Below are 12,798 nucleotides of genomic sequence, written 5' to 3' on the forward strand. Positions count from 1 at the left end.
ACTGCGTAATTGATTTAGCATAGATGGCCAGGAGAGGTAGCTTAATCACAGCAACAGGCCTTGCTCCACCGGGCTCTCCTCCCCCACCTCCTGCAGACCTGCCGTATGCCCCGGGGTTAACGCTGGATCAAAGAGAGTGGCTTGGCTGTCGGTCCCCCTGATTGGCTGCAGTGTGCCGCATTCGATCCCATAGTGGCTGTCCCCGAGGCCGCTGTCACCGGAGTCCCCAAGGGAGCGAGGGAGCAGGGATTGGGGACCTATCGCTGAAATCGAGGACCTCCTGAACCTCAGGAATAATGTCCCATGTGGATTCTCCTGCTGGGGGGTATGTTTGAATCCTAAGGTGACACACAAGTTTTGTGACCGTATTTATCAAGCCTGTGGAATGATGAACACACACACACGCGTATTTTTCTTGGGTGGTGGTGAGCAGATTGTGGGGGGCGGCTGGTTGATTTCCTGTAGGTGGACAACTTAGACAGATCAGAGACAGGGATTCCCATGCAAAATATGAAGTGGTCCATAGCGCCACACCTGGCAGCTCTGCAGAATGCAGCCCACTTTTATTTAGTATTAGGGGCGTGTGTTCTGGGGTCTAGGGCGCCTGCACTAAGGACAAACAGGTATAAATATTCCACGGACTGAGGTGCTGACTACTGGAACCTCACCTCTGACCTCTGACCCCTGGCACACTACGATGCGGTTCCACCATAAAGCGAGGGGTTTAAGCTAAAGGTGGAACAACGGCATGGTCTGTTCGACTGTTTGTAGCCTGTGGCGAGAGGTGGTGGCGCTGGTGGGGGGGGGGGGGGGGGGGGGGGGGACATGTGTTTGCCAGGTTCCTGTCAATGATTTAAGTGCTAAGCTCTGCCCACAGCTAGGACTAGGAGAGCTGTAAAAGCATGCCGATTAGCACTGCAAGCGCAGTAAGGAATTCCGCGCTCTGCTTCGGCGCTAACAGCCCAGAGATAACGCTCAGTTTACGGTGCTCATTCATGGCCGTAACTTCCCTGCCTCGTCTAACAGAATTATAACCTGCTAATGTTGCAATGCTGCCAAACCCCTGTCCCGAAATGACCCAGAAATCCGCACCACCTGACACGCTGGCGGTTTATTGGCCGGTCGTAGGTCTCCCGGACGAGGTCGCTACGTCATTGGTTTGAACGGCATCTATGTGGCCAGCACAGGAGGTTACCGTGACAGCGGGTGCTTGACTGGCAGCTCTGGTGGCCAGTGATTAGCTTGCGGGAGCAGGCTGAGGAGGCTTCAGTTGCAGTTGGCACGGGGTGCTGGTGTCCATTTCAGTCCGTTGCAGTATTCCTCCGGAGCGAGAGCCAGGTTCCCAATCCGTATGGCATCGCAAGCTATTCCCGGGGCCTTAATTCCAATATTTATTTCGGTCATTTTTATTTAATCCCCATATGTTGCTGTGGCTCGCTTGGAGAAACGCCAGGAAACTGACGATCCGGGTCAATATGGCCGCAGTGAGAGGGGCAGCTGGGAGTGAGAGGGGGCCTCTTCACTAACGAGAAGCCCACATGGCCCGGGGCTGCTTTTAACGCTTGCCACATTGCTGAGTCGTTGCAGAAGACCTGCAATAAAAGACGAGAGAGGGAGGGAGAGGTGGGGTAAGGGGGAAAACAGGCCCGTATTGAAGGGAGGGCATTTCGGGACACGCGCTACGTCACTCTCTCTCTCTTTCTCCCTCCCTCGTTGCCTTTCTCTCTGCACTGCCTGCCTTGGACACAGTTTGTTGTTGATTATATATCTCAACCAGCCCTTTGTGTTGTCCCTCCCCCTCCCTCAGTGTCTAATGTTTTCCTATCGCGGGTCAGTCTCAGTTCAGGGCCCGATATCACTGAGCCTCAGAGGCCCAGTGCATCCCTGCTGCACACTGCATTCCCCCCCCCCCGCACAATCCCCGGCAGCTCGCTCTCCGCGGCTACGCAGTACCACCTGACCATAGCTTCTAACATACGTGTGCCTTCTTTGATGGATAGCGCTCGTTTGCGTCCACAGCAGGAGTGGAGTAAAAAAAAAAAAAAACAACTAAAGAAGTTCTTAAATAACAGAAGCTTTTATCCAAAGTAATGTACAGTTGAGAAAGCTGGGGTCACGTGGAGGTTAGGGGCCTGATTCGGGGGCATAAAGGTGAAATCAGTCTGCCAGCCATGGGATTTGAGCTGCCGACCTTCTGAACGAAGGAGTGGCCTCCGAACCTGCTGAGCCACACACCCCCCCTTCTGCCCCCCCTAGATTAGCTGCGACTGTTTTTCTCTGTAAATCAGATAGGAAATCGGCCCCAACATAAACCCTGCGTAATCTGGGGTGGCAAGATTTGGGTGGAGGGGCCCGCTGAGTGGCCGCTTGTGCAGATAACGCCCCACTTGGCAACTTTGATGTGCAACCTCTTCCCTCTGGTGCTTCTGACCAATCGGCGTTCACTTCCCTTTCATGCTCCTGACCAATCGGCGTTCACTTCCCTCTCATGCTCGTGACCAATCGGCGTTCACTCCCCTCTCATGCTCCTGACCAATCGGCGTTCACTCCCCTCTCGTGCTTCTGATAAATCAGCACTCCCGCACCTTGCTCCCCACTTGACCTGTCCTCCTGCCGGCTCTCCCAGACGTTCGACAGCCAGATTGACGGCCCAGACGGTTAGATGGCCCAAGGCCGTGTCTGTGTGGGTCTGTGCGTCTGGGTTTACCAGCCTCGCCAATGGCCGTAGATCACCTTCGTGTATTTGCTAAAAATGGTTACGATTTTGTTTTGGTCGTTTTTCCAGTTCCTAGATCGGCGCCCTGGGGAACTGGCCAATCGCGCCTCTTCAGGTTTGCACAGAGTGTTCTTCTCCTTCCTCCTCTGCAGTCATGCCGAACAGCAGGGCGGCGCTCAGCACCTGGGGACGCTGCATGAGTTTCCGTTCCGTTGTCACTTCGCTAAGGCAGAGCCAAGCTACTTTCCTGCGCAGCCGTTTTTAAGAAAAGCGCAGGTTTGTGGCTGAGTCTCCTGGAAGAGCTGTTCAGCCCTACTTTTGAAAAAAAGATGGTCTATTCGGAGGCGGTGGAGGTGGCAGGAGGTAAAGGTGACGAGGCCAAATGGTCGACATTTTTCCCCAGGGTGCCCCAGCAGCCCATCCCGGTTCTCCAGAGAGAGAGACCACATTTGCATCCTCTGAGTGAGACCATCAGTCTAGTAAATGCAGAAATTTGGATGAAAGGTAGCTTTGCCTAGTGGAGGGGGGGTAAGGGGACAGTGGGGGTAATCTCTCTCCCCCCTGCATCAGACACAGGCCACGTCTACTGCTGGAGAAAATGACGCCAGTAGTAAGTCATTTAAGAATTATATTAATGACAGTAATAGCCTGCAGGGCTGGCCGACATGCGGCGGAGATCCCGGGAAAGCCGCTTGCTCACGGCTGCACGCATCCCTCCAAGGGCTAAAGGATTTTCCAGATTAGGGTCAGGAAGATTCAGGGATTCCCTGTCCCCTGTTTTAAAATTCCCTTTCAGACAGAACAGACCCAGAAAGCAGGTAGTTCCACAAGCTACACAACGTGGTGCCAGGCAGCTCTATATCCCTGCTAGGAAGCCTCATGACGCAAAGGATTCTAGGAGGAGACGATAACAAACCGTGGTGGTTTGCCACAGTCGGGAACGTCCACCAGGCCTCAGGGCTTGAAGGGGTGACTCACATGCACACTCCCCACATGTGCACGCTCCCCACACGTGCACGCTCCCCACACGTGCACGCTCTCCGCACGTGCACGCTCCCCACACGTGCACGCTCCCTTCTAATGAATTCCCTTCCAGGATGGGGAAGATGCAGCAGTGGATCATTTTCTATAAATATATATATTTTAGCTCATTTGTGAGATCAGTCCAAAACAAACGCAGAAGGAACACACTGTTCGCATCTGGCATTTATATTGCGGCTTGCGGGGGAAAGGCGGGCAAATTGTTTCCGGCATTTTCCGCGCGCAGTGTGGAGGCCAGGAAACCGTGCCCGTTTGGAGGCGTGGCGATCCCCATCACCGTGACGACACGGCCGAGGTTGCCGGCGGCACTGAGTGTAGTCGTGCGGCTTGCTGGTCTCTCCCCGAAAGCGAAAGCGCCGCCCCTCTGGACGTGTGAGATATGGCCCGCGGTTCACCGGCTGTCATCTGTTAAGTGGGGTCCTCCCTAAACTGCCCGGAGTGGCTGAGGGGCGGGGGGGGGGGGTCTGCCACCTGGTTAATGTGTCGGCTTATGCGTGTGTCCTGCTGCAGCTGGCAGCCATGTGAGGGGGGGGTAATTACTGTCAAACTACCCCTCCCCATCCAAATCCCTCCCCTGGAAGATGGAGCATGACAGTCCGGGTGAACTCTCCCAGCAGGTGCCTGACATCCACCCCTGAGCCAGGCACACACGCTGCACTTCCCGCTGGCGGGGGGGGGACACCGCACTCTGTCCCTAGGCCTCTCCACTCCATCCTTCGCCATCGCTGGGCCCTCTACGCACAGACGGCCCACAGCAGCTCCAAATCTGGGACACTGCGTCGTCGCATTGCCAAGGAAACTGGTGCACCGGTTACCACGGCAGCCCCTCCCGGGATGTTCTGATCAGCACATTCTTTAGCAGGATGCCTGCAGCGTCCGGCCCCAGTCCTGCGAAGGAGCCGTTTCATCGAACCTCAATGCTGTGCTTTTTTTTTTTTTTTTTTTTTGCGATCTACTGCAGTGGATTCAGCCCCCGCCCCAGGGGACTTTAAAATCGGACTGCAGTTGGGTCCAAATATACCCGAGTCCTTGTTCGGGACTTTCAAACGCACACCCTCGTCTGCCTTCTGCTTAATTGGCGCAGATCTTCTGAAATCTTGCAGTGCTAACAGTCGCCTCAATTAGCCCATTCTTAGTAAATCTGTTACAGTCAGTTTTGTCATGCTAAATTTAAGCGCTTGTCAGAACCGTGGGCCAATCAGGAGGCTCCCTGAGGAGGTTGCTGCCTGCAGGTTACTTTCGACAGCTGTTTGATTAATCACCAAACATAAACCTCCAGCCTTGTTTGGCTCTGCTTCCACATCCTTTGTAAATGGTAACCGGTGCCATGTACGTTAGCCAGTGGGGTGGGGGGATACCCACAGTCGACAGAGAAGTGGATAGAGGAGGACTGGGCTTGGGGGTGGAAAAGGGGCCCACTGGATGTGGCTGTTAGGCGATGCATTACCATCTTAGCATAGCATCATATACCTTAGCTGTTTAGTGATCTTAGCATAGCATCATATACCTTAGCTGTAAAGCGATCTTAGCATAGCATCATATACCTTAGCTGTTAAGCGATCTTAGCATAGCATCATATACCTTAGCTGTAAAGCGATCTTAGCATAGCATCATATACCTTAGCTGTTAAGCGATATTAGCATAGCATCATATACCCTAGCTGTTAAGCGATCTTAGCATAGCATAATGTACCTTAGCTGTTAAGCGATTTTAGCATAGCATAATGTACCTTAGCTGTTAAGTGATTTTAGCATAGCATCATATACCTTAGCTGTTAAGCGATTTTAGCATGCATTACGATGCATTAAGATTGCCTAACAGCTAAGGTACACCATGCTATGCTAAGATGGTAATGCATATGGTGACCAGATAATCCATGTCAGGGACGACACTTCAAGCTACTCCAGGTTTTACGAACTACGTTAAAACTGAAAGACACCTGTGCCTGGCTAAATAGCTCACTTCTTCTTGTGCTTTGGCCGGTGTGATTGAAAAACTCATCCAGCTGTTACGCATTAACATTAGTGGCGTACGAATTATCATAGGAGACTGGCCAATCAGCACGCAGCAAGAACTCGGTGCTTAACTGAGATCCAGGTTCTGTTAATTAAAATGGTATTTTAAAAATCCTGTCCTAGCTCAATGTGTCCTCCCTGACGTGGATTATCTGGTCACCATATGCATTACCATCTTAGCATAGCATGGTGTACCTTAGCTGTTAGGCAATCTTAGCATGCATTACCATCTTAGCATAGCATACCTTAGCTGAGGGTATCTCAGGACAGGGCTATTCCCCGGGGCTCTGGGGGAGGGCTTGCTTATATTTTCATGCCATGCATTTTTTTTTTACGACCTCTGACATTTCACATACTCGCATGGCATCTGAAAAAAAATTTAAACGGCCAAACTTGCGTCTGGCTCGCCTACAGATCTGTCTGTCATTGATAGTTTGGGAACCCCTATCTTAGGACACAGGTCCATCTCAGCATAGCATATGCCATCTTAGCATAGAGTATCTTAGCATAGCATATGTCACCTTAGCTTAGAGGATCCTAGCATGGCAAATCTACTTTAGTGTTTGGTTGGATAATGGACTTCTCTTTCGCTATCTTATCGTAACGCGCTTAGGCCGAGAGTGTATTTCCCTTTTGTTGCATGCTATCTCAGCAGAATCTGCTATATACATAGATATGACCGTTTACACAGAAAGAGCAGTGGGATACCTGGCTTTGGGGTTAAAGAAGTGCGGTCAAAAGATTGAATTTATTAACTGCTACAATTGCGGGAGTGAAGCCTGTTGTGGCTGGACGGGTACTGGGGAGAGTAACAGGCAGAATACGAGTGTTGTTTCTCATACTGGGTGGTGATGGCCTGTTTATTCAGAGGTCTGAATGTCAGCAGACACCCCCACGATCACCCTGCTCTCTGCCTTTCTCCGGCGTTCAAGGTTAGCCTGGGAAAGCGCCGGACGCTGGTTTTCATATCCGCATTAAATATACCAAGTCAGCTTCTGATGAGAGTAACGCCAGTGGCGGTGTTTGAAGTTAGCTCAGCCTTGTGGTTAGCGCTCAGATTCCCTGGCAGGCTTACAAGAAACCGGCAGTGAAACATGCGAGGCTGAGGGCTGAAAATAGAGGGCGATTCTCACAGAGGTCCTGCTAACGGCACTGCTTCCCTGTTACTCTCAAGACGGCTGCATCCTCTCACCCCGCTTCGCTCTCCTGTCGTAGTTCTGGGCGAACCAGCGACTGACTGACAGTCACAGAAGGAAATAAATTTCCTGCGCCGCAGTCGGGGCACCAGCTCTGTCCAGATATTACCGGGCCTGAATATTTCCGAGGAAGGATCGCCACGTTTGGAATAATTTCTTATCGTAGGTGGCTTCGGCCTACATCCACTAGGAGAGGAGAGGAGAGCATTCAAACCACGCACTCAGGAGTAACAATTGAATGAGAGAAAGTATGCAGTATGAATATCAGGTTGCCCCTGCAGTAGGTCAAATGCGATTAATGCAAAAAGTGTGTATGGGGGGATTGGGGGTGGCTTAAATACATCATTGGCCAAGGTTACATGGGGAGGAGGGGGGATATAGGCCAAGGATCAGGTCAGACAGACATCTGTGAGCCTATGAGGAGGGAGGGTCTCTGTGTCCCATCCAAACTTAAATGCTTCCCATGTCATTTTGGGCCATCAGACGTCGAGACACTTTACTGGAATGTATTTCCAAGCAGGTCGTTTTTGCGGCAAACTCTGCCCTTTGCTGGCTCGTCCCACACACGCCCCCCCACCCTCCCTCTGTGCCAGAGATTAACTGGCACCCTCCTGCCTCTCACTCTTCCTCTGTTTTTTTGTCTGTCATCTGGGGGGGGGGGGCGGGGGTACTTGGCACCGGGGCGAGCTGGCACCCATATGCAGGGTTAGCTGTGCTTTGCGCATTCCTGATCCGAGAGAGAGCGAGGGGAGCGCGAGAGAGAGAGAGAGCGATCTAAAATGGCTGCCAAGTGCTTACGACTCCTCCACATGAAATGTCTGCCAAAAAAAAAAAACTTTCGCCATCGCAACCGGCGAGCACGGGCCAGAAACATCTTACACTAACAGGGACGGGAACTCAGGAAGTGAACTTGTTTACTTAAGCGGGAGCGAAGGAGAATTAGGTAAAGTGAGAGTTTGATGGAGATGAAACATTGGACGAAGGGAGAGATGAAGGTTTATTTTTTTCTTTTTGATTTAAGTAAATGGAGGAAATGGGTGATTGGCGAGAGCTGAATGTGCCAGGTGTGAGAGACGAGAGGAAATGTGATTTGTCTGGATGGACTGAACGAGAGTGAAAGACAGGATGAAAAAGAGGTTGGGATTCTGAGGAAGGCAGTTGTGTTTCCCTCCTGGCGAAACCTTTGACGTTACCACAGCCTGGCCGGAAAAATAAGATTCTCTCCAGGACACACGGCAGCGGACAAAAATAGTCAAATAGACCCATTGTGTCCTAATATTAAATGTAAATAATAACAGCAGAATACAAAAATGAGAATATTGAAAATAACTTTCTGGATGCGCGAGCGGTCGACAAAATGGCCGCCCCCCCCCCACTCTGTAAAATGGCTGGTTTCGTAATGTTGCTCTCCACGTTTTATGATACTGTCACGCGATGCCTCTCCTGCTCTCCCCTTCTTCCGCTAATCTGCCGCGTCACCCCGTGGGAGAGCTCTCGTACTCCCCGTTTCTGAATGTGCTCTACGCTGACTTCATCCTCGTGAATTTTACCGCGCGACCCAGGCCGTTCCGGCAATGTGAGGCTGCTGGCGGTGCGACGGAGGGCCTCCGCCAAGCTTCCCGCTTTCCGGGGGGGGGGGAGCAACAGCAGCGGGAATGTGGACGATGAATGGCACGGATCCTGGCCAATGGCTGGCAAGCGTTTGCCTCTGAGCGGAACATCACTACCACGTAGGACCCTCCCATAACAAAATATATATAACAATAACAACAATAGCAGCAATATCAATAATAATAACAATAATAATAGGAGTAGTAATATAGATGATAGGAAGTGCCCTTCACTCTTTGTTCTCTCGTACCTGCACAGCCTCTTCCGAAGCACATGGCATCTGCTTCACTCGTTTCCCTGTTATTATGGGATGTTCGGCCCCTGTAGCAAACGGGCAGCATTTTAACGGAATTCTCCGACACGTCTCACCCTGTAGAGGAAGCTCCTTGGAAGGAGGAGCTGGGGTGGGGGGGTTGTATATGCAGGGAGTGTCGACTTGTCAGGAGCTACGGCCTTGACCCATGCGTCCCGTTTTGGGGGATGGTAGGGAGGGGGGGCGTGCTGTTGCGGCTGCGTTCTGTGGGGCATCCCATGGGGCACCCTGTTTGTTTGTGCCACTTATTTAATCGACCCCGGCCGCCCCCCCATGGCCCCCCTTTGTTTTCCAGAGCCGCTACATGGCTCTTTATTTATTTTCATGTTTTATCTGCAAATCCCAGGTGCGGCAGGAGATACAGGGAATGGCTTCATGGCTGAGTGGCACTGGAGCGTGTCGTCAAAATGCGGCGCTACCCTCCGCCCACTTCGACACCCGCTGGCGGTGTCAGCGAAACACGCTGTGTACGGCACACGCTCTCGCGAAATGCGTGCGGCCGCATCGCATGTTTTTGCTGCGAGTTAAAAGCCAGTGGTGCGTGACGGGACGTGCATGGCAACGTCAAAGAGATTCCGAAATCGATGGCACAGAGGGACAGGCATGGGGTTAGCAGTGGTTGGTTAGCGTGAAGTTCATAGCGAGGGGGGGGGGGGGACCACCTAACAGCTCTTACCACTGACCACCATATTGCTCTCTCTCTCTCCTCCTCCCCCTCCCTTTCTCTATATCCCCACACCCCCACCCTCAGAGTCCGAGCAGAGCAGTAGTCCTCGCACAGCTATCGGCTCCGACCAAGAGGACAGCAGAGCAGCAACTATGGGTAAAGCATCCTGTTGTTCCCCTTTCCCACCGCCCCGACAGTGATCTCATCAGGGTGTGTCCACGAGCCTCCAGGGTGTCCCAATTCCTCACCTAAGCAGCGCCACTCAATTCTCCCTAGTTACCGGATCCCATGAGGCTGGATCCGCTGCCCCTTGTGTAGGCTCCACCCTGTCCCGAGGCTCCACCCTGTCCCGAGGCTCCACCCACTGAAAGAGATGCCCCTGGTTTCTTGTAGCTGGGAAATAGCCAACAGGAAGAATGTGCTGCCTGTCATTGCTGGGGGGCGGCGGGGGGGGGGGGGGGGGGGGGGGGTTACTGCGGTACTGGTGCTGAAGTCCCATTCGACCAGTTTCCAGCAAGCTCCCGATAACCAGAAGCCATTCCAGCAGCGCTGCCCAGTACCATGATTGATGTTTGAGGAAATTTTTACTGCAGAAATAAACTGGAAGTTGTTTTGGATTAACTTCCCGTGCTCAGAAAGGGAGCATAGTGAAGCAGGCCGTGTTTGACCTAGTTAGCATGTACCTACAGGAGACAGCGCCCCCTGTGGGCACATCTGTGAAATAAATCATATTTTTAACAAAAATTTCACACATTAGTGTTTTGACTTGGATGGGCATTCCTGTACTGAAACAGCATTAGAGCTTTTATCCAAAGGAACAAACTCAGAAAGCAGGGTTAATATTGAGCAGGATGACTACCCCTCCGCCCGGCCGCTTGCCTCCACATCAGTATCCCTCCGCCCGGCCGCTTGCCTCCACATCAGTATCCCTCCGCCCGGCCGATTGCCTCCACATCAGTATCCCTCCGCCCGGCCGCTTGCCTCCACATCAGTATCCCTTCGCCCGTCCGCTTGCCTCCACATCAGTATCCCTCCGCACGGCCGCTTGCCTCCACATCAGTATCCCTCCGCCCGGCCGCTTGCCTCCACATCAGTATCCCTCCGCCCGGCTGCTTGCCTCCACATCAGTATCCCTCCGCCCGGCCGCTTGCCTCCACATCAGTATCCCTCCGCCCGGCCGCTTGCCTCCACAGCAGTATCCTTCCGCCCGGCCGCTTGCCTCCACATCAGTATCCCTCCGCCCGGCCGCTTGCCTCCACAGCAGTATCCCTCCGCCCGGCCGCTTGCCTCCACAGCAGTATCCCTCCGCCATGCCGGTCCTTACTTTTACCCATGGCCACATTCTGTATCTTCCCATTGGGGTTACATTACTGCAAAACACTTCTACACGGCTTGGTGTGCACCTTAAATTACTGTTATCACGCAAATAATATGCAATTATGCAAATGTGGCGATGCTGGCATTTAGTATTAACAGCATTTCTGCAATAATAACAAAACAATCATTTAATGACGGCATTTCAGACACAAATCGAGACTATAGGAAGCGAAAGACGTCATGTGACCAGCGTGTAAGGATACGTTGCTGGCTGGTGTGAGTCGGCTGCCTCATTGATATAACCCTCCTGCTCTGAGGACCTTAAACATCAGTCTGGTGTGAAATTTCGGGCTCCTACAGGGTCGGAGTGAGACTCCTCTGTGGCTCCTGCTCCCTGCCCTGCCTTGTTGTAAAAGTGTCTCCCCTCTGTCTCCCACAGATGCCCCTGAGTTTCAGGAAAGCTTTGTCACTTCGGGGGTCTTCAGCGTAACAGAACTCGTTCAGGTTTCCAGAAGTAAGGCTGCCGCCTGGACGTGCGAGTCCTTTCACACGTGGGGGACAGGGTGGGACAGGAACGAAAGCTGTAAAACAGCAGACAGTCATCTGGAATTACGCGCCGATGGCTTACTGTTACACACTGTTACTGTGCAGCAAACACACCGATGAACACACTGGAGCAAACGCTGTCTTACTGTGATCTTACTGAAAACACGGATTCAGTGATTTTTCTGCCGCTCATGTCTTTAAGTCTAGTTCGGCCCCGGACACCTCCACAACCATACGGACCTCTGACCATTGACCTTTGGTACCCCCTCCTGTATCTTCATTGACCAAATAAGCAGAGACGCTAGTCCGACTCTCACTTTCTGCCAATTCCCGACCTGCAAGTGACTGAAGCGATGCCCCAGTGCCTGATAGATCAGCCAATCAGGAGAGTCTGCCAGCTGTGTCACAGAGTGTGTGTGTGCGTGTGTGGACATCCCCCACACCGTGCACCCCCCAAGGGTTTGAGTTAGTCACATGGCATCCTGCATCCTGCCCACCCCCATCCCGTGGTCTCCCCACCACGCCGGGCCCTGTACCCGAGTCCACCGGTTCTTCCCGCAGAGAGGCGGGGGCCGCAGAGTGACTGCGGGGGCCCACGTCTCGGGATCTCTGCACATGAATCCTCCCTTTGTCCCCCCCCCCCCCCCCCCAGCCGACATGATAAACAGAGAGGAGACGGGAAGACGGATGCCCCCCCACCCCCACCCCAGCCTGCCCTGACACCTTCTCACCAGGAATTAACTGTACCTGCGCTGACAAGGCAGTCATTGTTCAGGCCCCCGGGGAGGGGGGAGTGGGGGGGCAGTCCGGCGGTTTGGGGTTGAGCGTCTCTGACCAGAATCAGCGCACAAGCAGCCACACACACGCTGACGCACACACACGCTGACGCACACACTCACACACAGACATACACACCAGGAAGTTCCAGTGAAACAAAATGCAAAGTAAACATGTTTTGCATGTTTAGGATGGCAATGAAATCAAGCAGCGGTTTCTGTGTGTGTGTGTGTGTGTGTGTGTGTATGTTCTGCACATATTAAATTATGGGGACCAGATTTCCCCACATTGTGATAAAAATCTGATGTTGTTGGGACCACTTTTTCAGTCCCCACAAGGGAAACAAGCCCCCTGCCCTCCTGTCCTTCTATCTTCCTGACGCCCCTGTCCTCCAGTCCTCCTGCCCCTGTCCTGCTGCCCCCTGTCCTGCTGCCCCCTGTCCTGCTGCCCTCCTGTCCTCCAGTCCTCCTGCCCCTGTCCTGCTGCCCCCTGTCCCCCTGTTCTGCTGCCCCTTGTCCCCCTGTCTTGCTGCCCTCCTGTACTCCAGTCCTCCTGCCCCTGTTCTGCTGCCCCTTGTCCCCCTGTCCTGCTGCCCCCTG

The 12,798-nt window shown here is 53.0% G+C and overlaps 1 protein-coding gene across 7 annotated transcripts in view; it reads left to right on the forward strand.

Annotated features, from left to right (window-relative positions):
• Positions 1-12,798, forward strand: part of LOC125716449 (nuclear factor 1 C-type-like) — a 66,216-nt gene that overhangs the window by 33,405 nt on the left and 20,013 nt on the right. For all 7 annotated transcript variants that reach the window (XR_007384333.1, XR_007384334.1, XM_048988743.1 and 4 more), the window contains exons 3-4: positions 9,644-9,715; positions 11,316-11,390. Coding sequence is in view for 5 of the 7 variants with exons in the window: in XM_048988743.1 (XP_048844700.1) it covers positions 9,644-9,715; positions 11,316-11,390 (147 nt within the window). In the remaining 2 variants the exon portion in view is untranslated. The remainder of the gene's footprint in view (positions 1-9,643; positions 9,716-11,315; positions 11,391-12,798) is intronic.

Source organism: Brienomyrus brachyistius, chromosome 21 (genome assembly GCF_023856365.1).
Source record: "Brienomyrus brachyistius isolate T26 chromosome 21, BBRACH_0.4, whole genome shotgun sequence".
Lineage (NCBI taxonomy): Eukaryota > Metazoa > Chordata > Actinopteri > Osteoglossiformes > Mormyridae > Brienomyrus > Brienomyrus brachyistius.